The sequence below is a fragment of the Strongylocentrotus purpuratus genome, unplaced genomic scaffold, assembly GCF_000002235.5.
Source record: "Strongylocentrotus purpuratus isolate Spur 01 unplaced genomic scaffold, Spur_5.0 spur5_contig_813, whole genome shotgun sequence".
NCBI classification, from domain to species: domain Eukaryota; kingdom Metazoa; phylum Echinodermata; class Echinoidea; order Camarodonta; family Strongylocentrotidae; genus Strongylocentrotus; species Strongylocentrotus purpuratus.
In genome coordinates, this window is record NW_022145517.1 from 179144 (window position 1) to 205880 (window position 26737).

General features: G+C 35.0%; 1 protein-coding gene across 7 annotated transcripts in view; it reads right to left on the reverse strand.

The window, feature by feature from the left end:
* LOC581904 (neurexin-3) overlaps positions 1–26737 on the reverse strand; it is a 120877-nt gene that overhangs the window by 47060 nt on the left and 47080 nt on the right. For 5 of the 7 annotated variants that reach the window (XM_030978587.1, XM_030978580.1, XM_030978566.1 and 2 more), the window contains 5 exons: positions 24333–25273; positions 22422–22451; positions 20042–20059; positions 8234–8541; positions 5938–6102 (listed from right to left, as the gene is read on the reverse strand). In XM_030978587.1, coding sequence (XP_030834447.1) covers positions 5938–6102; positions 8234–8541; positions 20042–20059; positions 22422–22451; positions 24333–25095 — 1284 coding nt within the window. In that variant the 5' untranslated portion in view covers positions 25096–25273. The remainder of the gene's footprint in view (positions 1–5937; positions 6103–8233; positions 8542–20041; positions 20060–22421; positions 22452–24332; positions 25274–26737) is intronic. The other 2 variants (XM_030978592.1, XM_030978600.1) reach the window with 2 other exon arrangements.

A 26737-nucleotide genomic window follows, 5' to 3' on the forward strand; every position in this document is an offset into this window, starting at 1 on the left:
CGTGCTCCAAAATCTAATCAGATTGTCTTCCTATGGTGATACACACTATCATTAAGTTTGAAGTTTAAATCTCTAGTGGTTCTTGAGATATTATGATAACAATCTCAATGTATGGAATTTCATAAGTTGACCTCTGTGACCCTTGACCTTTGACCTACGTGCTCCAAAATCTAATCAGATTGTTTTCCTATAGTGATACACACTATCACTAAGTTTGAAGTTTAAATCTCCAGTGGTTCTTGAGATATCATGATAACAATCTCAATGTATGGAATTTCATAAGTTGACCTCTGTGACCCTTGACCTTTGACATACGTGCTCCAAAATCTAATCAGATCGTCTTCCTATGGTGATACATACTATCCTTAAGTTTGAAGTTTAAATCTCAAATGGTTCTTGAGATATCGCGCTAACAAACTCAATACAAGGAATTTCATAAGTTGACCTCTGTGACCTGTGACCTTTGACCTACGTACTCCAAAATCTAATCAGATCGTCTTCCTATGGTGATAAATACTATTCCTGAGTCTTAAGTTTAAATCTTAAATGGTTCTTGAGATATTGTGATAACGGTCAAACGGGACGGACGGACGGACGTACGGACGGACGGACGTACGGACGGACGTACGGACGTACGGACGGACAACCCGAAAACATGATGCCTCCGGCACCACCTTCGGTGGCGGAGGCATAAAAAATCACTTTTTGAAAACATAAATAAATTCAACAAAATCTATTTTAAATGTTATCTTTAATTTTCTGCTTTATTCTGAAATATCATTTCACTGCATTTAATAGCACTATTTCTTCCTTTTATGTGCATAGATACAAACCTACATATTTTGTGGGATCTACACTTTATAAATTCTATGACTCCTAAAATGACATTCAATGACTACTTCATGGGATACCTATTTTGTCAGTAATGGGATACATAACATTAATTTCTCTATTTCGCTTTCACTCAAAACAGTATGCATCATCACATCATACATCTAACATGGAAGTCATAAATAATTTGTGATTTGCATGGAAGTGCACACCGCACTCAATCAGTTTTTATCTTCTATTGATGTATTTTCAATGTATCTGATGCCATCTGCTCTTTTTCTTTTGAAATCAAACAATACCAGCATTTGGCTTCATGTTGAATGATTTTTACATCAATAAAGAAATACAACATAAATATATACAATCTTCATAAAAATGTGCGATCAATTTTTTCAATGAGAGTAAAAAAAAAATACCCTTTTGGTTCTTATTAGATGAACATATTGTGTTTTTAGATCGACGGAACCTTTTTAATAGGAAATGAAGCTCTTGAATATCCATTACAATTAATTCAACATTAAATAAACAATAGCATCCATTTATAAACATCAAACAGATAATACCGCACATGCCTCTCTATCTCGACTGCAATATGTGACGATACTCCCTAAACCAATTACCCAATCCAGCTGAATGACCCTCTCCGTTCAACATTATCTCACCAAACTCATTAGAGTTAACTAATAAACAGTCAATATCAATTCCCGTTTATTTTAATTGGCTACATGACTAATTCTGTTTCAACACACCAATAAGTGCTACTGATTTTTCAGTGAAGCTGGTGATGAACTGGGTGATGTTTGAATTGTTTAGTCTGAAAGGACGAGCTTTTTAATTTATAGAGGACAGATTCAATTAGGGGAATTGCCTATTTGAGGAGTGAAAGATTGATACTTATCTGTCGAGATAATGACAGAAACGTGCTTCAACTCTTGTGGTTGTTAAACCATACTAAGTGACTTCTTGAATGGTTATTTTGCATGATTATTGCAAGAATCATTGCATTAAAGTGATAATGTACTTAGCATGAAATATTACATATTTTTTTCAAATAAAATAAAATGGTCCGAATTTCTGAAAGTATTATTTTTCTTTGTTATGATCTGACCTTTCATAAGGATTATATTACAAGTAATATTCTATACACAAAATAGTGACAAACACTTAAGCATTGAGTTCTAATTATGAATGATTTTCTTTAAACTTCCAGGCCATTTTTGAAAAGTGATAGTCAAACAAGTTATCTAAATTCTTGAAAGCCCTTCTGAAAGCCCTTTTACTTTCATTTCTGGTTACATACACAACACTAAGAGCTAAGAGCAAACAGAAACGTATGAATTAGATAATGCTTAGCTGCAGCTTTCCTATAGCCTTGACTACAGAATGATTTACTAATGAACGTTTCTGTACACTCATATTATCTGGCTGAATGACCCTATAGAAAATTATTCACAAGTCGCAAAACATATGACAATAACTCTTGTTCTCCATAAAAATTTAATGGGGATTTAGTTTCTCATGTAGCACCCCTCCCCCCTTTTGAAGTTTAGTTTGTCTGTATGGTACATGTACTAACATTTCCTAAATGTGCTACTGCAGAAATATGAGAATTGCTGTCTCACTGGATATAATAAACGGAAATCACGAGGCAACCTCCTCATTTCCGGTGTGGCACATAATGAAAAATGTGTGGAAAGTTTGAATCCCTCAATACAGTTACTCATTGTGTACAAGCATCAGCTAGCTATCATTCTACAGGAAAACCAATATTGATTTGAGTCGTTAATTATCATTGATTAGCTAACGTGAGGCAGGCACGGAGGAGGCCCAACAGGAGTAAGGATATACATTGTGATTCCAGTTTAAAGATTTATCGTATTGTTTGTTGGGGTTAGCATAATTGCCTCCCAGTTTGCGATATTACAGCGCTTTGCACGCGGTGTAGCAGAATGTCCAGCGTTTGTGAGTCTATTGTCATGATCCAGCCACACTGGAGCCAATTTAATCTTCACCTTTTGTTCATTGCATTAAGGTTGGTATATCTTAATTGCAGTATCCCTGATGATAGAGTATTATGTATTTATGAAATATCATAAGAGGAAAATCAGTGAAGTGAAGGTGAGGGCATTAACAGCATTATTTCAATTTCCTTTTTGATGGAACAACAGAACAAAAAGAATATTTCATTCCACTTTACCATGAACATTCATATTTTTTCTTCTTTTTTGTTAACTCTTGTACAAATTATCCATTAGAAAAAATTTCATAGAAAAATAATCAACAAAATATACGTTGAAATGTTTAAAAAGCAGAACTTTCATTAAAGGCATCAGATGATGACAAGATAGGCCTGTATGAACATAATTTTCCAAGAGAATTCAATGATAGGTCCATTTGACTCAATAGTGAATAACCAAGGAATATAACAGCCATGTAGTTTTGATCAAGTATTTACGTCACAACAAAGTTATATCACACTTTACAGTAATATCTAAAAACTTGTTAAAACACAATCCTTTTTGTCTGTCTGTATCTGGAGAGTTCTAAAAGAAGGAAATATAATAAGATTACCAGAGTACTAACTGACTGTTAATTATCAGCCATCTATCCACACACAGCCATAGATTTCACTACCTGACATGCCATATTGATTTCTTACACACTAATTAGATTCCATTGTTTTAAGGGACAACCTGCCACAGACGAATAAAAAGAATTTATAGTGAGGATAATTTTGTCTGCTGAGAGCGAAAAGGGCACTAATGCTATGTATGAGTTATGCCCTTCTGTTTCATAACAGTGAGACAGTGTTTTTCAGTATCTGGTATTAGATGAAAATAAGATGGAAATATGCTGGAATTGGAAGATAGTACCAACTCAAGAGGGTTTTTTCTCTCTAAAGGTAGAAACTATTGAAAGAAACTCATGGTCTTCCAGAAATTCAACTCTTCAGAATTTATAGTGAGGATAATTTCATCTGCTGAGAGCAAGAAAAAGGGGGCTCACCTTGATGAAGAATTGATAGTTGGCATATCATGATGAGAACAGTTATGAGAAATAAAAATGCAATTTACAGAAATTTGCTTTTTCATCAAAAGAAGATTAAAGAAGAGATGAAATGAGGCTGTCTGATGTCAATATTTCTTGCTTTTAGATATTCATAGTGGAAACAACTCTATTCTGTTATTATTAAATGATCTTCATTAGATGTGAATATACAAAGTACAAGAAAGTTGTAAAAATAAGAGTGTTTTTACTCTCTGTATGTGTCTTTCTTAAACAAAGTTGCTCTTGATGTTTACTATAAGCTAAATTAAAGCTTACCCAACATAGCAACAACTTGGGTATGCTTCTGGTGTTTTCTATCCATAATAATGCTATGATATATTACAAGTACATTAGAAATGCCAAAGGAAAAAAAACTATAAATATGAGCACATCCTTGCTCTGAGGATGATCTACTTACTGTGAGTTAAGCACTAAAAGATACCATTTATTCTGAGAAGAAAAATTAAGCCTAGTATGAAAATATTGCTCTTATCCATGATTCATAATACATATTCATTTATATATTTATTTTCAGTATTTTTAAAAAAGTTTCTATTTCTCATAATACTTGCTACTATATTATGTTGCTCTTTTATAAAGCTGTATTCAATTTTCATCAAATTTTGGTTTTCTACAACAATGACCTGACAAGACCTTTGCTTAATCTCTCCTTCATGACTGTATGTGTTGACAATGTAATGTCTTATCTGTTTATTGCAAACAAGGCTTGATGCACTCACATTAAAGCTCAATGACTCATAAAGCTCTTAATTACTCTAGCCCTTCAATTAAGGCGACTACTTTGTATTGTATTTGATAAAGGTTACTTGTGAGCCTTAAATTGTGAGGATAATTGGGCTTTGATTAAAAAACCTTGTACATTGGTGTTGCTGATACATTGTAGTGGTAATTATTTCACTGGAATCTGAAGTCTTACATCTGCATCAGTGGGCATTTCCTCTTTGTCACATAATCCTTTGATGGATTATGATACCAAGTGCTTCATTCTTTTCTTGAATCTTTGCAATAATAGACAAACTATGGTTTAAAATTGAATACACTTTAATGATATGGTGGCCACAACACTAAGGGAGTATTGCGGAGGTTGTTTTGAATGTTTTCACGTTCGTCTTTTTGGAAAAAAATTTGTTAGTAGAATCACCCCCCCCCCCCCCCCAAAAAAAAAAAAAAAAAAAAAAGTAGCATGTCTGCCACTGGATCTCAGTACATCTTGGCTCCTGAGAATGTGACAGGCAGATCAAAACAACTTACCATTGTTTAATGGAAATAGGGCAATAAAATTGAATTACTAGTTCATATTGGAACTAAGAAATTCACCACCCACCCCTTGCCACAAAATCAAGGAGTGAATCGGGTCGGTTTTCAATTTAAGCAGGAAGGAAAAAAACCTGTCTTCAGATTGTCCAACTAGATCAGGTGGAAAATGTGGGGCAATGAGGGGCAGTGAGGTACAGTGAGGGGGAAAATAGCTGTTCTGACAGGCAATACCAGATTCAATATACTCCTCCTATTAACATAGGACATGCAAGGTTTGCTACTGTACGGTATTGCTCAGCTGACCCAATAGTTGATTTAATTAATTAAATATCACAATACATGTGTATCTCTTTTATTATTCATAGGATACATAATATTTCTTACTCTATACATCTAAATTGATTGCTGTGATTCAGAAAAAGATTGCTTTTCTCTTTCTTCTTCCATTTTTCTATATATTCTTTTATTCTTTTTGATATCCCCCCCCCCCCCCCCGCTTCGTCTGTAAGTATATGTGTGACTCTACCAGTAGTATGTCTGTCTGTCTGTCTGTCTGTCTGTCTATCTTTCCCTTCTGAGTCTATTTTCTCTTATTCCTATCTGCTTTCCTATTTGCGTGTCTCCCCCATCTCTCTTTTCTCTCTATTCCAATATGTGCGTCTCCCCGCCCCTCTCTCTCTCTCTCTCTCTCTCTACCATCTTGGTATGTGCCTGAATACAGCATAACCACAACACTATTTCAACCTACTACTCCAAGACAAAAATAAGAATGGAACTCACATCTCTGAGATTGCCTCTGAAGTTCTGTGACACCTCTCTGTATCCAGGTACCAGCTCTGGATTGGCTGCACCCCCTACCAGAAACTCCCTGGTGGCCCCGAGGCGCATGAAATCCCCCTCTGTGTTCCCAGTTGCCATGATACTCTCATCCACTCTTATTGTTACCTGTAAAGATGATACATAATAGTTTGTCATAATCTCTTTATATGGGTAATTAAAAGAAAAATGTGGTCGAGGGAAATAATGGTAATTTAAAAATAATCAGGTTCAAAATATGCAATACAGAAAGATTTTTTAACGTTTGTTGAGGACCAGAAGGGAATTATCTCTGTGTAAAATAACATGTAAAGGCCCTTCTGCCCCTCACCACATAAACTTTATTAAAGAACAAATAACAACACATTATTCATTTAACACAAAGTTTCATGAAAAGACCTGACTGTCACCTCAATAAATGTCCTACAATACCATCATACCAATCATATCAATGAAAAATAATATCAGCAAATAGCAGAGCAAGTAATTTTAGTTCATGATGAATTAGAAAATAAAAATGATCCAATTAATCTGATCAAATACAATAATAAAAAGAAACAAATTAAATACACTTCAGAAAAAAAATGGAGGAAGTACTTTGTTTGTAAAGCTCAGTCAGATGTGTGATGCTAATGTTTCCTGTCAAAATGATGCTTCCAAAAAATTCTTGGAATAAATTTTAATTTAGAAGGTAGATTGGTGTCAATGTAACCACGTCCCTTCCAGCTGCCACGTCTAAAACACCTATCTACCCATCTACATCCTATAGCCTTATTTACACTTGATGAGTTAATCTGCCTTAAAATAGAAGCTGTGCTGCTGCAGCAATAAAACAAAATCCATTTACATTTAAGTAAATAGCATATGGAGGGGAGAAAAAGCTTGGTGCGACAAAGACCCGCAATAGTATCTCTGTATTTTTTGTATAGGACACAGAAACATAACGTGTGAAATGACTTTAGTTTGCTGCAAATATTTTTGTTAAAGGCAGTTTACTGTTGCAAGTGTGAATAGGGCTTTATACCAATTTATTAACAACATGACTTAAAGGACAACTTTTGAGTTTCTATGATTTATAAAGCCTTGTCAATCACATTCTTAAGCTTCTCTTAAACTCTTCAAATCGTTAAATAATTAGGTTTAAAAAATTATAATTCATGTGTTGTTTAAAAGTATTTCTTTCTGTAAGTTAAAAGATAATCTACCTCAAAAGAATTCATCAAAATATAAGTATAAAAAAGAAACTCCATATTTGCTAAAAACTGATAAAATACATAATCATCTCCAATTCAAATCTGCAATGTAATCATTAATCCATTTTCAAGGCAATTAAAAGGAAAATTTAACAATAGCATGGTATCTCTTTCAATAATTTTTTAATTTTTAATTCCTAACACTTCAGTGTAATCTTCAGAGTAGTGTTACTTCCATTTCGGTTCGCCAGATTCTTGATAAACATATTTTCCAAAACATCATATCCAATAAACATCTACAGACAGTCATCTCCCTTTTTTCAAAAGTTCACATATGACTAAAGGGCATAATATATCAACAATATCAATTTCAATCTACAACCAGCTAACTCATGAGGGTAATATCTGAATGGTCTTCCCTGTGAGTGAGCCTTTAACATTGCTTCTCTCGCTGATAATAGAGGATAGTGATGGGCGCCTCCCCGTCGTGCACCTGCTCTCAACGTGTGCCCAGATGTACCCCCACACTCACACTCGATAAAAACAGGGTGGCATGGCTAATATTCAATTACTCTCACAGATAGATAGCTTGACAAGACACTGATCAGCAAGATTATTCACATCCAATACTGACTAACTAAATCAATCTTTCTTTTCCCTTCATATCACCTTTCAAAATTGGATGCGGTTATGGAATTGGAAGATGGCTCAATTTTCTTTTGTTTTCAATATTCTATTCCAAGACTGGTTTAACTTTAGCATTTCATCCTATGGTTAATTAGATTACTGTCCTATTGCGAATTTGTACAGATATAAATTCCATCAAACCATCATTTTCATTTTTCATTTGTTTGTTGTTGTTTTCCTTATGTTTATGAAGTAATGTCTTTATCATCTTTTCATTGTCTTAACATCTTAATGTACTTGAAATCAATTAATGAGATTGCAATGTTCCCACATTTCAAGAGGCAGTTGGCTTGGCTTGGCTTTGCACTTCATTAAGAAAGTCTTCCGGAAAATAAATGTGTCCATATTGTGATAGAAAAGCAAAATGTTCTTTCTCTTACCTCTGTATTCTCCCTCGTAATCCTAACTTTATGCCACTCATTATCGATGAATCCACTTTGTCCTCTCCTGGCTGTGATAAACTCTCTATACTCTCCTGATCCGAGATTAATAGCTATCTCAATCCTGCCTCCATTCATAGCAGCGTAGATGTAGTCATACTCCTCCCCTACACTCAGGATCAGACCCGCTGGGGACTGGGTCCTGAACTCAAAGAGGACTTCATCACGATTATTGGAGATCTTCTTCTTGATGAGACTGTAGCTGATGTAGGTATTTCCATCAAAGGTAGCTGATGTGGCCGTTTTACCTGTATTACCAAGGAGAGGCAAAAGTTTTTATATCCACACTTTAAAGTATAGAAACTGACTTACATATGACATTGCATGACAGCATTCTCAAACGACAAGTGCTTCACAATCATTTTTTTTTCACCAACGACCAGATACCTCACTTCAGCCCTGGACCTAACACTAACTACTAACCCTAGATAAAATCTGAAACCCAGTCACAACCCTAACCCTCATCCTTTTACTTTGACCAGGGAGATGTCAGTTAACTGACATCTCCCTGCTTTGACCAAATGAAGCCAGGAGAGTACATATACAAATATTGTAGTAGGTTAATGTTCAGTTTAATGTGAAATGTTGAAACAGTTTCACTATTTGATCAAGTTCACCTATATTCTCAGAAATAAGAATATGAGGGCAAATACTACTAGCACTGTGAATTGTGCTTATCCCATGACAAAAAAAATGATTCTATATCAGTTTTGTAATGTACACAAATTCACAGTTTATACAAATATCAAAAGGCAAGAGATATAGCATGCAAATATGCAAATTATGTAAACTAAATATCTAATCAACAACAGATTCTTTCATCAAAAGGAAAAATAAGCACAATGACAGGTACAATATATTCAGACATAATCTACACATTGATCACATTCTGGTTTACCTCACAAACCCCAGAACAATGTCTTCAGGTTGAACAAAATCTCCTGGAGACAAGGTCTAAATTTAGCAGTCTTTGACAAATCTCTGCTCTTTAAAATTTAGACTGCTAGCATTACATAGGCGACAACAGTAAGCCCACGTAAGGGAATCTCTCTCTAAAACACAATCTATATCAATCTGACAGAAAGCGCTGCTACATGCTAAAAACAGAATGCATTTATAAACTAAACAAACAATACAGTTTAAATGCAAATCATATCCTCGGACATGCAACACCAACATGTTACAAGAATGCAAACGTTCCTGTGTGAAAAGCAGTGGATTGAATATAACTTCAGGTACTTTTTATGAGCTTATTGAGCTTCCAGTGACTTTATATTTCTTCTACTTTTTTTGATTTACCTAAGTATCACTTTTCCAAATTCAACATTTCAATTATATTTTGCTTAAATAAAAAAAGGATATAAATTTAGATTTTCAAAAAGAGTTTTGGTTTGGGTAAGAATATTTCATGAAATACAACACCATGAAGATATTTCCTTTCACCTTCAATACGTGTGTATTTCTATGAGGTTTAATAAGTTTCAACAACCAGAGGAACATTCTGATATTATCCCATGAATGTTTCCATAACGTTTCATAACGATATGAAGTAGATTAGCACTTTCATGCTATTTTCATGCTACCTTCTCAAGAATGAGATGAGACATTATTTTCAATCAGACTTTAACCCTCTCCATGCTCAATCATAAAAAGGGTGCATCTCCACCATGAGTGGTAGAATCCATCATCGATGAAGCAGGATGCAGTGCATTAATCACCTTCTACCAACATCATTTTCTCTGTATTACCAGGCAGCTTATCATGAATAGTTGATGTGGAAACAGAAAAGCAGCCCCTCATTTTGGGGCGAGCTGTTTGGATAACTGAAATGGGATATGGATTGAAGTCATAGACACCTCTTCCACTTCACCATGTGCATATCTCAACTCGGCAATTACGTCTGAAGTATGTACTTAGCATATCTCCCAACCTGCATCCACACATCGGTGCAGGAAAATGGAATTGATGGGTTTGGGAATTCTTCGACGCCTCTGTCTGGAAAAGTCAAAAAGCTCTCAAAATATCCATGTAATGAGTGGCTATCTGTTGTATAGTGAATCAGTAAAACAGTATAGTAGAGGCATGGCATGGCAAAAATAGGAGGACCTGCAGATATTCACTGCTGTACATCACAAATAAATACATTTATGGGACAAGCTATGAATCCATTGTTCTACTTACATAGGAGTGGTAGTGTTTTTTTAAAGAATTCTTTATTAAAACATGTATATTTTTAGAACAGGTGGGTCGATAGCCTTTATGATATCCCTGTCTCTGTAATGAACAGACTTGTTTATTAACTGATGAAGAGTATGATTCCACTGCTATTCCCATAAAATCCAATATACATGATGTATTCCCATGCATCATTTAAATGTACGTTCGATGCTTGTATGAACACTGTACCGATTTGCAATGCAAATGTAATTGGTTTCATTTTCGCATAGAACACTTCTCCTCCCTGGCTCCATCTATGCTAATTTTTTCCACTCATTATCCGTATGAGTTTGCTCCATTTATCGTACAGATATTTTCTTTTTCCCGGTCCCTTGATGGAGGAATTTGATGGCGTACTTGAACTTGAATCGAGGGATCGAGAGTTTACGCCCTGAGGCATCTTTCTCTGTACCGCCGCACCATACGCAGGTGCATGAAATGATATAGCCTCTAGCCACGGTGTACTAATGCATCCATAATATAGAAAGTGTTTCTTTCCAAAGAATCTAAAAGATGAGGAGAATACTGTATGAAAACTAAACAATAAACTGAAAATATGCCCATAATTGACACACCCCTTTTCAGTCTTTCAGGCTATCTTTATAAACAAAATCTCCATTCTAAGTTATATTCTACTTATTCTCTGAACATTTCTCACTTATAAATCTACAAACTGCTAGATGCACTAACTATATAACAAAATAAATGCTGATTGAAGGGAATAGTAAGACAGCATATACATTGTCCTTTTTACAAATCATTAATTTCACTGTTTGCTTAGGCATCTCTTGAAGTATTAGTTGAGCTCTCTGAATGAATATATTTAATAGACAAAGATACTTTTTATTTCAAAGAGCAATGCATCATCATATGTTTCATGAAAATGTCTGCTCTACAGAGGGCTTGATTTACGAGCATCCTCAAAGGCTACATTGAACTAATCTAATGAGAGCTAGAAGGACATTAACTCATGTAACGAGTCAATGTCCTTGTGGCTCTAACTTATGAACCATTTGGTTAAGAACAAACTATACCCTCTATCTATGACATTCTTTGATACATCTTACTGCCATCAAATGCCGACTGTCATATCCAAACACTTGACAACCCTTTCTGCTACCACTCTTCGAGAAACTGAAAACTATAACTGACATTTTACCGCAGAAATCTAGACTTATTCATCAGATTGCGGGCCTAATCTAGTCATTCTCCTGCTCACCGCCTCCTTCTCCCGACATCATCTCCATTATTCATGAAAACAGGGAGGTTTTGACGTCTCGAGTAGAGGCAATGGATCGGCTAGGTATAGGCCATGGCGCCAATGGTCCATTGCCGTACTTGATCTGCCTTAGGCTTCGAGATGCAAAGATTATTCTCTCCACTCTTTTAAACTCTGCTGTTTCATTTACTGGCTATCAAGTTCTCTTCAGAGTGACCATGACTTGCAGCTATGTGTAATGCTCAGTTCTATAACCAAACAAACCCTCAAAATATGGGCTTCGGTAAGCAAATGTTTACAGCGGATATCATATTCTAGCAATGAGAGAAAATGAATTTCCAAAGAATAAAACAAAAATCAATCAAACAAAATTATTTGCAATTGCGATTAATGTATATTATGACTTTGCTAGTCCAAACAACCCATCTCATGCATGATAAACAAATCAAATAAAGCTTTCACTTAAGAAGGAAGTTCTTGTAAGGACATGATGTCTAACAGTTTTCACTGTTAAAAACCCTCAAGCTTTTAAGTGATAAGACCCTATGTTATATCACTGCATTTTTCTCCTATTTAAATCTTTACTGCTCAAATCTTAAAGAGAATATGCTCAGAGGATCATAACACAATATGCATATTTAATCAATCAATTCAATGTTTATCCACCCAGGGAATAGAATGTGAAATTTGAAGAAGGTTTGTCAGTAAAGACCACTAAACCAAAGCTAAGGATTATTGCATGCTCATGGCCCTCGCTCGAGGGTGTTTGTCAAACGAACTAACAAAAAGTGGTCACATGACATGGGTCTAGGGTGACAGATGTTCGTTGTGACGACGATCAAACACCATGTTTGCGCAACTCGTCTCTTGCCAATTTAAACACACACTCTATCATAATTATCGTCCGCGGCTAAATCATTTTAACGATTGCGTGATTGTGCAACATTTCATGGGGGTGTAAACAAACCAGTCAATCACACACAGGTGCAATATGCTCCTAATTAGTCAACATGAAATCATGTGATGGAATGCTGGATACTCCTTTTATATTCCATACATCATACCTATCTGAAGCTTAAAGAAAGACATTCCTGACACTAATTATGTATTACAAATGCTTCACATTTTCTCAAATGTACATAGTAGCTCCATCATAATTCATTATGGAAATGGTGCAATTACAATTACCAGTACCAATATGTTGCCTCTTTGAACTGATTACACAATAACCATTTATGTCAACATCCCTTCTCCTTATATGAATACAGACATCCTACGTCAATAATCCATCATGCAGCTAGTTTGTTTTATCTGATATTAAGTCAGTTTTGAGATCCCTTTGAATCCATAACGAAATCCCCAGACTAAAACCAGTGCGTGATGCAAATGATAAATAAAACATAGAACAGAGGTGTGATCAGATTTGAGTCAGAACACGACTACAAACCACCTACTGCTTTTGGGATGGCCAGGCCAGGAATAAATTGAAGGGATGAGATAAAGATGGCAGTGATAAATCAATACTTTGTTTGGGAGTAGCTTCTGGCATGAGACTGTAATAACAATGCTAGCAGGGGAGGGGCCGGGTTAGATGGAGAATAATGGGGCAGGAAAGAAGCTGGAATAAACAGTGGAGACTTTGTTTAACCGATCCCTTCAGGTCATCTGTAGACTCACCTGATAACCCTTCAGTCTCCATTATCAAACAACTCAGTCTTACTTAACATCTTCTTCTTCTCCAAATGAAAAGCTGCTTTAGCCCATGTGAATGATAAGGGCAGGAACATTAGCAGACTTACCCTCAAAGAGTAGTCTTCATTAACACACCAATAAGGTGCAACATACTACCGGTACACAACATGTTGTTGTTGCTTTGTTTTAAAACTACTTTAGAATTTAGTTTAAAATTGAAATAAAAATAGAAATGATATAGAATTTCACCCAATTCGCTAATTAAATGCAACCAGCCACAATTCTTGACCAGTACTTAACTATGAATGACCATGAAACTGTTATCCTAAAAATTAACTTAGATTCCTCATAAAATATCGCACTGGATAAATACATTTATATAATGAAGAATGAGATTTTTTAGAACACCTGTTTCATTAGCATAACATAATTATTATCATTCTCCATGATATGCTCATCACTTGAAGGATTTATACTACACAAATAAGGACATCCTTTAAAGGTTGTTTTTAACTACATGTACAATGGACCATCTAGGTCATGGTAAAGGCATTGCCATTTGGTATAATATGGGTCAAATTAATTTCATAGATTTCATTCAGTATACATCATTCCTTCCGTATTTTCACCTCTGAGTAAACTAGGACATCTAAGGTTCCTGTATACCAAGCTTCTAGAGAGGAGGCATATCATGTTGTCTTCTTTGCCTCCTCCCAATTAAAGTGGAAAAGTCGGGTAGGGGAAATAAATCTCTGACTAAATGCTGTAATGGGCAGCAAGAAGCAAATGTCAAGCAATCATATTACACATTTGCATGTGGCATTTAGAATCCAATAAAATCTGAAGTCCCGGTGTACCGTATTAAAATTGCTCTCTCCAAGGGTCATACAGTCTATTTCCCTATGGTCACCACTCTCTCTTTCTCTCTCTCTTTCTCTCTCTGTCTCTCTCTCTCTGTCTCTCTCTCTGGGCCTCTCTCACTCCTCCTTCTACCCTCTTTTACCTTCTGTAGCACAACAATTACTTTATTTTTTGAAACATTTTCTGATTGCAGTAACCTCACATCTACCCAAGATAAAGTTTAGAATGTTAATGAAAGCAATGTCTATGGGATAAGTGTGTTTTTTTAAAGCAGTAGCCCATTTGAGAACATGTACTCTGGATCTTAAATAAAACCTTAATAAAGAAATAGATTATAATTAACTTAATAAATTCAATTAATGATATGTTAATATCATATTACTAGTTTCAAAATCACGTAAAGAATGTTCTAATTTTGGTTAACACAAATTTCTGAAAAAAATCTGAAGCTCTTCTAAAAAATAAGATCTTATAAAATGGAGTTGAGGTCTGTTTTTTCACAAGTTGTTCCCTCATGACGACAGTCGAATGACTGAAAAAAAGCGAGGAATTATTAATTCTTATTATCGCCTTATAAACTGGCTTGCACCCTAACCCATACGTTGGCCTAATTGCATAACATAATATGCAAGGACACTAACTTCTTCAACGGCAAAATTTGAGTAATATGTCTCCCACTATTTACTTTCTAAACTTCCCATTTGGGACGAGGCTGTCACGCGATGAAGTACGAAAACACTTCCTAAGGCAGAAAGAAAAGGTCAGGTAGTTGAGATGAAGATCTTATACACACTTACTGCATTGGTATGAGTAGGTTAAACAACACTGAATTTATGATATGTGCTTTCTATTGCATCTATGTATGACCAAAAAAATCTGACTCAAATATTAACTAGAATTCCATGAATATTTTGCTTTCATAATTCACGTATTTGAGATGATTGTTGCCGTTAAGAGAGCTATTTCATTAACATTTCAGAGGGCACATGTGACCTTCATATGAAATTAATGACAAATCCTCTACATACTTTGATGGAGGAAAAATGAAGAAAAAAAAGCTTTATGAAACCATTTCATAGCAAATGCATTCAATGTAAGAAGAAGTACATAATGTGATTTCATAAAATACTGAAGATTTCTATTTCTGTAACAAGCCTTCCTTCATGTTGGAGCAAGAAGAAAATATCCCTACCAAGTTGCTTGCTAACTTACTCTAGCAATATATTTTGGTAGTCAACCGTCTTTGTTAATGTAAATTATAATGGTTTTATTGCTGAGTTGAAATTAACTAATGGAACTAAAAATAATGATACCTGCACTATGTGAGAAACATGACATGAATATGAAATTAAGTCAAATGTCTCCTACATGTAAGCCTTCTTTTGTAAATTTGGGACAGCTGTCATCCAGCTGAACTTTACTGAATATTTAGTATCAAATTAAATATGTCAGCATGCAGTCTGTGTAAATTTACCTTACAAAATCACAGTATAACCGTAACAGTAGCAGAATAATAATTTTGGCAACATTCTGCATTACGTAGCTTGTCAAATAGATTTGTCCAGTAGCAGCTACCTACTCATAAATTTAGTCAATGAAACGAAAATTTCTTTAGGGCTGAATTGTGAAGCTGTAAAGGTCAGATTGCAAGTATAAAGTTTCTCCCTCTTGAGAGCGTGGATGATATACTTTGTTATTTTGTCCTGTGCCACATTGCACTTTCTCTTACCCACTTTAGTCCAAGATATGTTATTTTATATATCATAATAATCTGTCTCACCTTTCCATATAATCCAGTTCTTTACATGTTTCTTTTTCAAAGTCTCATAATTTCTTTGTTTTCTACACATGAACTTCATTATCAGCTATCGGACTCTGGCAATTTTCTTTCTATACTATATTCTACTTCTTATCAACCACTAACTGTTTTATATAAAGATCATTTATTATTTGTATTTATTTCGCATATTCTGTGCTGCATAACACTATAAAGTTCACTCTTCTGATTCTCTCTCTCTCTCTCTCTCTCTCCCTCTCTTGCACTCCCTCTCTTTCCTTTTCCCCTTCTGTTATCTCTCTTTCTATCCATCACATGCCAAACTCTGCCTCTTCACCCAACTTCATTGTTTTATTTTCATTAAGGTCACAAAGCCTGAGGACCATATGACCGACATCATGATATTTCTTGTCATCAATACACCCTCGACTAAAGAAAATATTTGAATTCGAACATCTGAATAGCTGCATTGATTGTTTATCCCACAGAATGTTTTTTAATGATGACTCAAAACAAATAGCTGACAAGGAAGCTCTTTCTTTTAAAGTTCCTGTTACAGGTGTCTTCCCTTGTCTTCTATCAGTTTTACCATTCTCACGCCCTTTTTATGCACAAATTGTCAACAAAATATGCCCCCTTTTTGCATAAAAACAGGTATCAAATTGACTCCAATTATAACCTTATTTTTAACTTATCAAGTACACATTCACAAATTTTGTACATATGCATTCACATTTAGATGTTTGCAAAGATCATGAAAATATGATATCTACTAGACTAGATCAAAGAAAATTGACATGAAGTCGCTCCCACATGTGTGAGGTTAAACTTAATAGATAACATGAAACCCCGCATAAAATGATACCACCAGGATTAATTCTTTTACCGTAAGAATCCAGGAGATTTTGTATGTGTGTCAGGGTATTGGGAGAATGGTGGATTTTCCGGGAGTCTCCCAACTAATCCGGGAGGTTTGGCAGCTCTGCCAAATCCTACACCAAAGCCCCATTACAAACCCCCTACGCATCATTCAATATGAGCTTCAGATAAGCCATCAAAAGAAAAGAAACTGTAAGAGTGATCTTGGAATGCATTTGATAAAACACAAAGTATACTCACACGCAAATCTTGAATTAAAAGATGTGAAACAAGCCCTATAACGTCCCCCTCTCTACCTGGAATTTCTGAGAGTTTAATTAAAAACCACCATGCCTGAACTTTGGATTAATGTAACCTGGCAATGCACTGCATTCCATAGACCTGGGAAAGTCATCTCATAAAGAAATCCAATTTAAGAAGACAGGTTAAGTATCAATGGGTCTTGAAGAACATCATGAAAGCAAATTTGATTGTAAAGTGAACTCTGGGAAGCGCTAACTTGACGGCTGACCTTTTGTTAAAGACATCTCGATTCATTGCAGTGTCAAGAACTGCACCATACCTCACCTGTAGGTTGGTATTTCTTAGACAAACACAAGCCAGCCAAACTAGTTTAACAGAAGAGCATCACCCTTGTATAAAATTAAGCTTGACTGATTAAGATTCGCCTCAATGGCTGGCAAGTGTCAATACCTGATACAGGCATTGATCACCCACAGGCATATTCCCCCCATCACCCCCATGATCTCATCTTTTATGCAAGCTTATAATAAAAAAACATAATCCTTTTTTTTAGTATTTGAACTAAAACATGTTAAAATTACCTTCAATGCTTTATATTACTACAAAGCTTATAAGGTCCTCGCAAGGTATACTCGCACTGACTTGACAAGTTTTTCGACTCGGTTCTCTTTCTTCATGATCGTTGGAAGTTGAAAAAAAAAACCCAAGGGACCACAATTAGCAATGCCAGACAGAACACCTAGGTAGACTTACATGAATATGCTACAAAACATATTCCTGATGATAAATTTTCATCAAGTTCCCATCCCCATAAGAAATACCAGCATGAAGCTCTGCTGAGCTACAGATGATATAGCATTGCATGGGTTAAGTGTCATATTCTTGCGTATCTTTCTATTCTTTGCAATTTTGATCAATTTAGATACCATGGCTTTTACATCATTACTTGAAAGGCATCGGCAATGTTTATCATCATCTTTCATTTTCCTGCAGATCACCGTAATGATTTTTTTTCTAGCATAAAACCATACGTCGAAAGCAAAGCGTAAATGCACGGCAGGCTAAATCTCATTTCCTTCGATCTACCATAATTCACCACTGGAATTTGTTTTGATGCTGCAACTATAGTGGCATTCAAGAGCGGCCATAAAAACAAATGTGATGGATAATTCTGAGGGATAAAAATATGGAAATGGATGTTATCAAGCAAAACGTGTAGTCAAACAAAAATGTTAATTTACATCCAAATTAGGGTAGTTTTAAACTCCGGATCTTATGGATTATGGCAGTTTTCTGCTTAATGGACCTTGTTAAGGTAATTTACCCAGGTACTGAGCTTTTCAGGACACTGCCATCATGTCTATTCTAAAGAGCTGCACAACCAAAATAAGCAAGCTGGAACCAAATTATGGTTTGCAAGTTTTTTCTGATCAACATTCCACAAAGAGGGATAACATACTGATCAGTGGCACTTTTATTTTAGATGTTGTTTAATATTGAAATACACGGCACAAATTTCCTTCTAGCTAATGCAATTAAAAGAAAGAAAGCAACAGATAATCATTGGTAATAAGAAAATCACAGAAAAATACCACATGATTACAAACACTATTCTAAAATTAAACACAAATATTCACCAACACGCATCTCCTCTAACAAATCTACAGAATCAAATTATGTCTAAATTTTGTGGTGTTGTCTCCTTTACTTTCCACTCACAATGCAACATTAATACACACAGGTACATTGAGCTAGATTGGAAACAATTTCGGGGATTTAACATTCAAAGCTCCCCCCTTTCGCCTCTTCATGAAGATCCTAGGACTGCCTGGCTTTCTGGCCATCAGCAGGCCGTCTTTCTTTGAGATGTCAAAATGCACATGCAGAGTTGCAGAATATCAAATTCTCTATGAAATATACATGTACATGTACTATGTGAAGTTGTTAAAGAGAAGATGTCACAACAAACTATGAAATATACACACAATTCTAACATGATTGTTGGTCATCCCCCATCAGGGTTTTTTGTGTGAAGAATGTTATGATGGGTGGCTCTAAATTATCAACATTTCAATTAAAACGTGTCATGTGGCAATCATACAACAAATGTTATCGTTCCTACTGATTGAATAAATTTGAAGTTCAGGCATAAAATGAAAAAGTTGTGAGGTTTATTTCAGTCATGAAGTACATATTTGATTTCAATTAATAACTTATCAAATTTGGGGGCAATTATGATTATTTTTTTGAAACTCCTTTCAATATTTGTTATTTCAAAATTTGAAGCATTGAATTTATTTTTAATTTACAAATTAACCAATATAACAACTGATACCTTAGGTGCAATAGCTGAAACTAGGAGAAGAAAAAAACTACAGTGCGAAGTTACATTTGCAATATTACCATTTTTCATCTCCTTCTTTATATTTTCTTCTACTCAATATGATGTAAGGTGAAAAAGTGTCATGAGCTTGCTTTACTTAGTCATGTGTATGTGTACTCTTGCAAAAGTGCATCTATAACAGGCTTCAGTTGGTACAGAGTGATAATGCATGTGTGAACCTTTGCAAAAGCACATAAACTCCTTCTCAGCAAAACAATGCGATTGGCTGCATTCATGAGTTTCACCTGTATAGCAGTTTTCTACGACTTCTTCGTTTGATCCTTTATAAACCAAACACTGTGTGACATTTCCATTGTGACGCCTTCTCTTAACAGCCCCTTAAAAAAATAACGAAAAATTAAGACAAAAACAAATAAAACACATTACATGACCAAGGAGTCTCATAAAGCAGGTAGTTAGACAACAAAGACTATACACGTCTATCGATTCACTTGACGAACTTGTTACCAAACTTACCTTCTTTTTCATCAGGTGCTGCAGATGCGCATGATGAGAAAAGTAAAAAGATTGGGTCATTTTGAAATTCAATAGACAGTACTGCATTCTTGCTAATATACAACATACATACTTCTCTACAAAACAATTTTCTGAACTAATACTGATATGTAACAAGAAAAGTATTTTGTTTCTCCGAAAATCAAAAGCTGATACAGAGCTTAATTGTTTGGAATAAATGACCTTATAAATAGATTTGTGTTTTTTTTCAGATTGATGTTTGTTTAAGCATTCCCATATTAATCTCACCTTAATGAGAATATCTAAAAAATCATAACAAAAGTATAGAGTTTTGAATAACATTTTGTGCATATCTTGTATCTTACTTATACATATGAAGCTCCCTTAAATTCATTTTTCTTGTTTTTCACACCTCCATACACCAATTATTCTTCAGCTAACATTCTAATGGAATCAAAGTAGTCTTATTCAGAAGTGCCGTAGTCTAATTTTTATACAGGCACATTGAAATAATGATTAAGAAATATTTACGCTCATACTGACTGTCATGATATTTAGAAAAAATACAACATGAATATATGCACATATAAAGACACAACAAAGAAGTTCTACTAAAATTTCTACAGATTAAGAAAAAAAAGTTGATCACAATGCTCCACTCACAAAAACAAAAAATGCTCATTTGAAAATGGCTTCACTTACAATAAAAATTGCATGCATTCCAATTAAGAAACACACATTACTTCAGATGTACTGCACTATCTATCTTATAAGAATAGGCATACAACATAATGCTACGTAACATTGAAAATTTCTCTTTTAAATTTGGTATATCATAAACATGTATACTGGTAGATGGTATTACTTTTTTCACTGGAAAAGCATAACTGAAAATTTGTATCCCCTTAAAAACAAACTATATTTTCATGATAAACAATATACTATAGGAGAGGCAGAAATGAGCACTCCCCTCAGAGAAAATCTTTAACTATCAAATTAAAATCCCATTCTTTGAAATGAAACTTGCTGAAGAGTATATCAAAAACAAAATGCTCTAAGTTCAGGAAGGTTAACAGACAGAAAAGAATTGGCTGAAATATAGGGTAGCGAGCTGATAGATTTCAATCAATACTGAATGCTGCCTAGATATGTCGTCTGGTTATGTCATTAAAAAAAAGTTCCTTGGAATCCAGTGCTACAATTTCTTTATAGATTTGTGGATTTTTGTGTAATATATAATTTCTTTCATTAAGGAATTAAATCATTCTCCCATGGTAATATATTGATTTTCTATCCCTATCATATAAGGAAAATCTCAGAATGAATAACAATTCACAAATTCTTAAACATGCTGATAAAGCAGGTTAACAGAAAGATGCATTACAATATAGAGTAAAAGAATTATTCAAGTAAAACAATTTATTCAAGAAAAACAATTTAACAGACAGAAAAGAAAAACAGATTAATAAAGCTCAGCATTATACACTAAGGAATGAAATATTACAAGAAGCTGCCATTACTTAAAACATATCAAACTTTTAAAAAAATCTCTTGTTATTATGCACTGATAATAAAACAAATCATTTGCTTATCTCTTCAAAAATGTGGGTAACATTTAAAGTAAAATAAAATATTAAATTTCCTTTGATTTAAAAGGGGCAAAATCCAACAAATTCAATAACACTATTGCTAGAAATCCCTTCCCCTAAAAAAATATTTTTTCAGATATATTTACACATATTTCCTTCGGGACTTGTATGAAATATTAGGAATAAAAAGATATAATTTGTTAAAATAGTTCTATACATATCAAGCTATATACCTCTACAAAATAACAGCATACATGTAACCAACAAAACACATACATATCACAGTAAAATAATACAAACATCTAAACAGACATGCAATATTCAGCTAAGTAATCAAGTGACACTTTCCTACCACAAATACATTTTTCTTGTAGATTTCAACTTCAACTTCAACTAACAATTGTAAAAAGATTAATTCAGAAACTTAAAAAAAAACTACTTCAGAATCAAGAAAGTCTGATATTTTAGTGATAATTAATCTCTTTGTAGTAAAATTCCACAGAATTTGCACAAAATCAAAGAGGTGCGTTATCATATGAGTTTGTTAGTGTATATTCAAAATACTGATGTACTAGGTTTTTCACTTGGGATTCAGGTGACTGACTTTTTAAGTGAAATACTAACAAAAGGCAAAATCTTAATATGCAAAATAAATCTCAACTTCCCCTAAGCCCCCCTCCCTCACAAAAAAGGCCTTAACAAAAGGCCTTAAAAATGTAAAATGCATTGACAAAAGTCTTGACATCAAACACGACTTGGATGCTTTCCATGCAGACATGTATACAGCTTACCTTCTTCAGATTGTGTTTGGGGTATGAGTGCTTCAGTGAAATAAACACAACAAATACTTCAGTTATCATTACATTTCCCAAGTAAAAAGACTGCTTGAGTTATTACAAAAAATGCATGATTGAGATTACTTATGAAAGAATAGATATATATGAGAATACACTAACTCCATGTATAAGCATCCTTATATTATTGACATTGCAATCTCCTCTGAAAGAAGTATTGTATAGATTATCAAAGAAAATAAAATGGGCTGTTTGGATTCAGAAAAGCATTAACTCATATATCAATTTATAGAGTTAACATTTTTTTTACCCTAGTTGAGATACTGTATACTTATGAGCAATTTCACAAAATCCAAACAGATTTAAGGAAATATAATCCATCCTTCGATGGAACATAAGAGGAAAAAAGAAAATCATGAAAGTTCACAGGAATACAATACATCTTGATGAATACATCTTGGGAAATTAAAAGTCTCACTTTATATCTGCTTTATTTCCATCATGGTTTAAGTTGGAATACTTGCTCAGGCTACGGATGAGGGGAGGAAGGATAGAGACAGAATAACAAGTAATTGATGCTATTGATTGGCGAAAGAGAGATTTAGGACAAATACAGAGACAGAGACGAAAAGACAGAGAGAGAGAGAGAGAGAGAGAGAGAACAAGATGAGAGAGAAGAGAAAGGGTGGGAGACAGAGAGAGACAGGATGGTGGACCAATACAGTCTGCTCCTTGAAGAAAAACAATCCTTGCCAAATGATGGATATAAGCCAGAATTCCTGCTTCCGACCAGAAGGCTGCTCAGGCGGCTCATGTCGGATATTCAGATCAATAACATTTCCAGCCTGTGAGCCAATGAACGGGTCGTACTTGCATATGAACTCTCTAAACATCCCTTCCTCTTTGCTTTTCAGTGGTTATCCCCCACCCCCTCTCTTGCTGTGCGTGTATGTGTGTGTCTCTCTCTCACAATCTATTATAAAATTCCTGTATTACCTTTTTTTTCAGTGGGGGGGGGGGGGGGGGGGACTACTCTCCTCCTCCTGCATCTCATCCATTCCCCCTGTATCCATAAACCTATCTATGATTTTTTTACATCCTCTTTTCTTCTCTCCTTTTCTAGCCCTCTCCCCCTCTCTCCTTCTCTCTCTCTCTCTCTCTCTCTCTCTCTCTCACTCACTCTCTCTCTTCTTCTTCTCCTCTTATAAAACCATCCCAAGGAATGGTGAATTTCACCATCTAGCTGGAAGGGGCAGGTGCAAATCTCCTGCTATCGGAAGAAAGCCACACCTGACTATAAACACAAAAACCTTATTCCTGATACCTCATTTGACCTGTTGAATGCTGCTATAGCCGGGTCTGGTGCATACTACAAATCAGATTGGTTGCTATCTTACCATGATTAGAGTTTTACACCAGCAAGATACCAACTGCTCAATTTCTTTGTTTCTTTCTATGCCACAGCAACATTGGCTGTCGATAGTTACAAAAAATGCTTGTGGTAATGCACCCCCAAAAGAATATATATATATATATATATATATATCATCCAAAAGGTTTTAATGAGACATCCAGATGGTTAATGAACATATGGGGAGAAAATGACATTGTATCTACTCCGACGTTTGGTCCTGTTAAAGAGAAGAATGTAAAACTCTTGTCTTTTCTAAATTGCAAAAGACATGTCTTGTGTTTAGTGATCAATGACTGATGAATAAATAACAACTTTTCAGTCTCGCATTAAAAACAAGTCATGATAATTACATGTATTTGTGAGGTAATGGATGTTATCCCCTTTCACTGTGTATGTATAATTCCTCTATCGGTTCTCACTGTTCTACATTTTTAACATGCAGATGAGAGCTTGATAGAGAAACTATACTTGCCCATGTTGTGCATCATACTTACGTGTTTCACAAGTGAGACCTGTGTAGCCTGTTCCAGAGCAATCACACTCTGCATCTGCATCAGAGCTGACACATAATCCTTGGTTCCTGCAGAAGTCATCACTGCCACACAGATCAGAAGGGTCTTCATCGATGCCATTCGCTGCCATAGATTCAGGACGGTACCATCTTTTGGGTCGCTCGCTCACCAGGTACACTAGATTTCGGACGTGCCCTTCAAAGCGATTCAGAAATTTGACCTCCGGATGAGAGATGTAGGTAAGAGGCAAAATACGTGGGACACCACCAATAAACAAATCTGAACTGCCGGTAAGAGATGCCTGACCATCAGGAATGGCTCCAGATTTTCTCTCCCCGTTCAAGATAATAACACACTCCTCGGGGCTTTTCATCAGTGTGACTTTGTGCCATGTATTTGAACTCAATTCTTCCCCGATGATTATTGTCCTAGCTTTGTTCCTGATGCGGAAGCGTAATTGTAACTGTGCATTCTCCAAGACCAGCTCTAAGAAGAACTTTGACCCCGTGCCCCCATCGTCTGTGTAGAGCAGTAATGCATCTCTCCTCTCCGTCTTGAATTCAAATTTGAGAGTTCCGTTGACCGTCCTGTTCCACTCCTCATATCGTGCGAATGTGTTCTCAGTCCCGAGGAAACGAATTGACATTGCTGTTTGCCATGACAGGGCAATGATTATTAAAAGTAAGAGTTTTGATTTCCAAATTGCTATTGATGGCTTCATGATGAGTCCTTTCCTCTCACACATAAACCTTCCAAACAAACAAGCTAGGTACGTTTTCTTCCTTCTAAAAGAATCTTAGTAGTAAGGTTTCCACAGATTAAATTGTGTCATCTATGCATTTTTAGGGTCTCTACAAAGAACAGCAAGAGCGAACGCCGTCTGCGTCTGCAGCCTCCCTCTGTTGTCAGTATTCAGCTCCTACCTGCATAGACAACAAAAAATTAAAAAACAAAAAAGATTCAGGTTAGAATCTAACAATTCAGTATTAACATACTTCTACACAAAGAGGCAAAATAGTATATTTTACCACTAACATTATTTGTAAAGCGCTTAGAGACATTTGTATTAAGCGCTATATAAAAGCTAAATATTATTATTATTATTATTATTATTATTTCTTAACTCTCCCAAAACTCTATATATTTGAGTGAATATGCAAATAATATATCCAGTCAAGCATTGCTGTATGGACACAAAGAAAGCTAAATTTACCTTCATTAACTAAAGCCTCCAAAGTACTTACGGTAGTGACTATTTTTGATACATGACAGACATCCAAATCAATATACATTGAATCCTTAATCAATGTAGCTTGTGCTTTATATGCTTCATTAATCACTAACAAAAGACAAAAAAGATAGCGATTTGTCTCCCTCACTCTTCATCGCTTACAACGACATGTGGGTCCATTAATGATCCCATATTTCCACTATCTCTTCATTTATTGATGGGGCAAACAAAACATCATCCTCATTGCGTCATTCAGGGCACAAGGTCAATGTTTTACACGTTACATTACACACAAAGGACATCACTTTCCTGTGCAATTAGAAACGCTGTACATCATAGCAACATGCAAACCTAAAACAATCAATGCTATTTAAAGAAGATTGTGCGATGTATCACGTTGGAATATTGTTTTAGAATGTTCCTTTGAAATAGTCCTCAAAGGGAGTCAGATGACTCATCACAGGCAAACATAAATTTCTTATTAAAACTAAATCATTTTAATTAAAAAAAGGATGAGGGGAAATTTTAGTCATGAAAACCTCAATGAAATGTAGATCTGTTTTGCATGCTTTAGTTTTGCTATGTGAGGGGAGCTTTCCTGTTGCTATTTGCATTATTTTTAAAATTTCCATTACCCAAAGAAAATTGAATTTGATATCTGCGAATAAAAAATTCAGCATCATAGAAAGTCTGTTCTTATTATGTCCTCCTCTTGAAACTAAATCAAAAACTTCAACTGACAGGTTTCTTACATTTTAAAAATATTTTTGCTTTTAGTCGCATGGATTTCATAACAGGATGGACTATCCTTTTAACTCATGAAGCCTCACTCACATGTGATGCAGTTAACCACCTACACAAAAAATTTTCAAATAAAACCATTTGAAGTGTAAACACATGGTAAATAAGGGTGAAAAGCAGTAGCTATATACATTAAATGCCTTTAGGTGTGTTATATATACAGAAATGTAAAGAAATATTTTGCAGCAGCATTTTAAAAGGCAGTTCACAATGACATACATGTATCTGAACATTGCTTAGTATTGATAATATTCAGTGTGGAGAAATGCTCTCTACTCCTATGCACATCGACATGTAAAATCGATAAGCGTACATGAGTAAGCAACTAAGATAGTGATATATATTTCATTAAAAG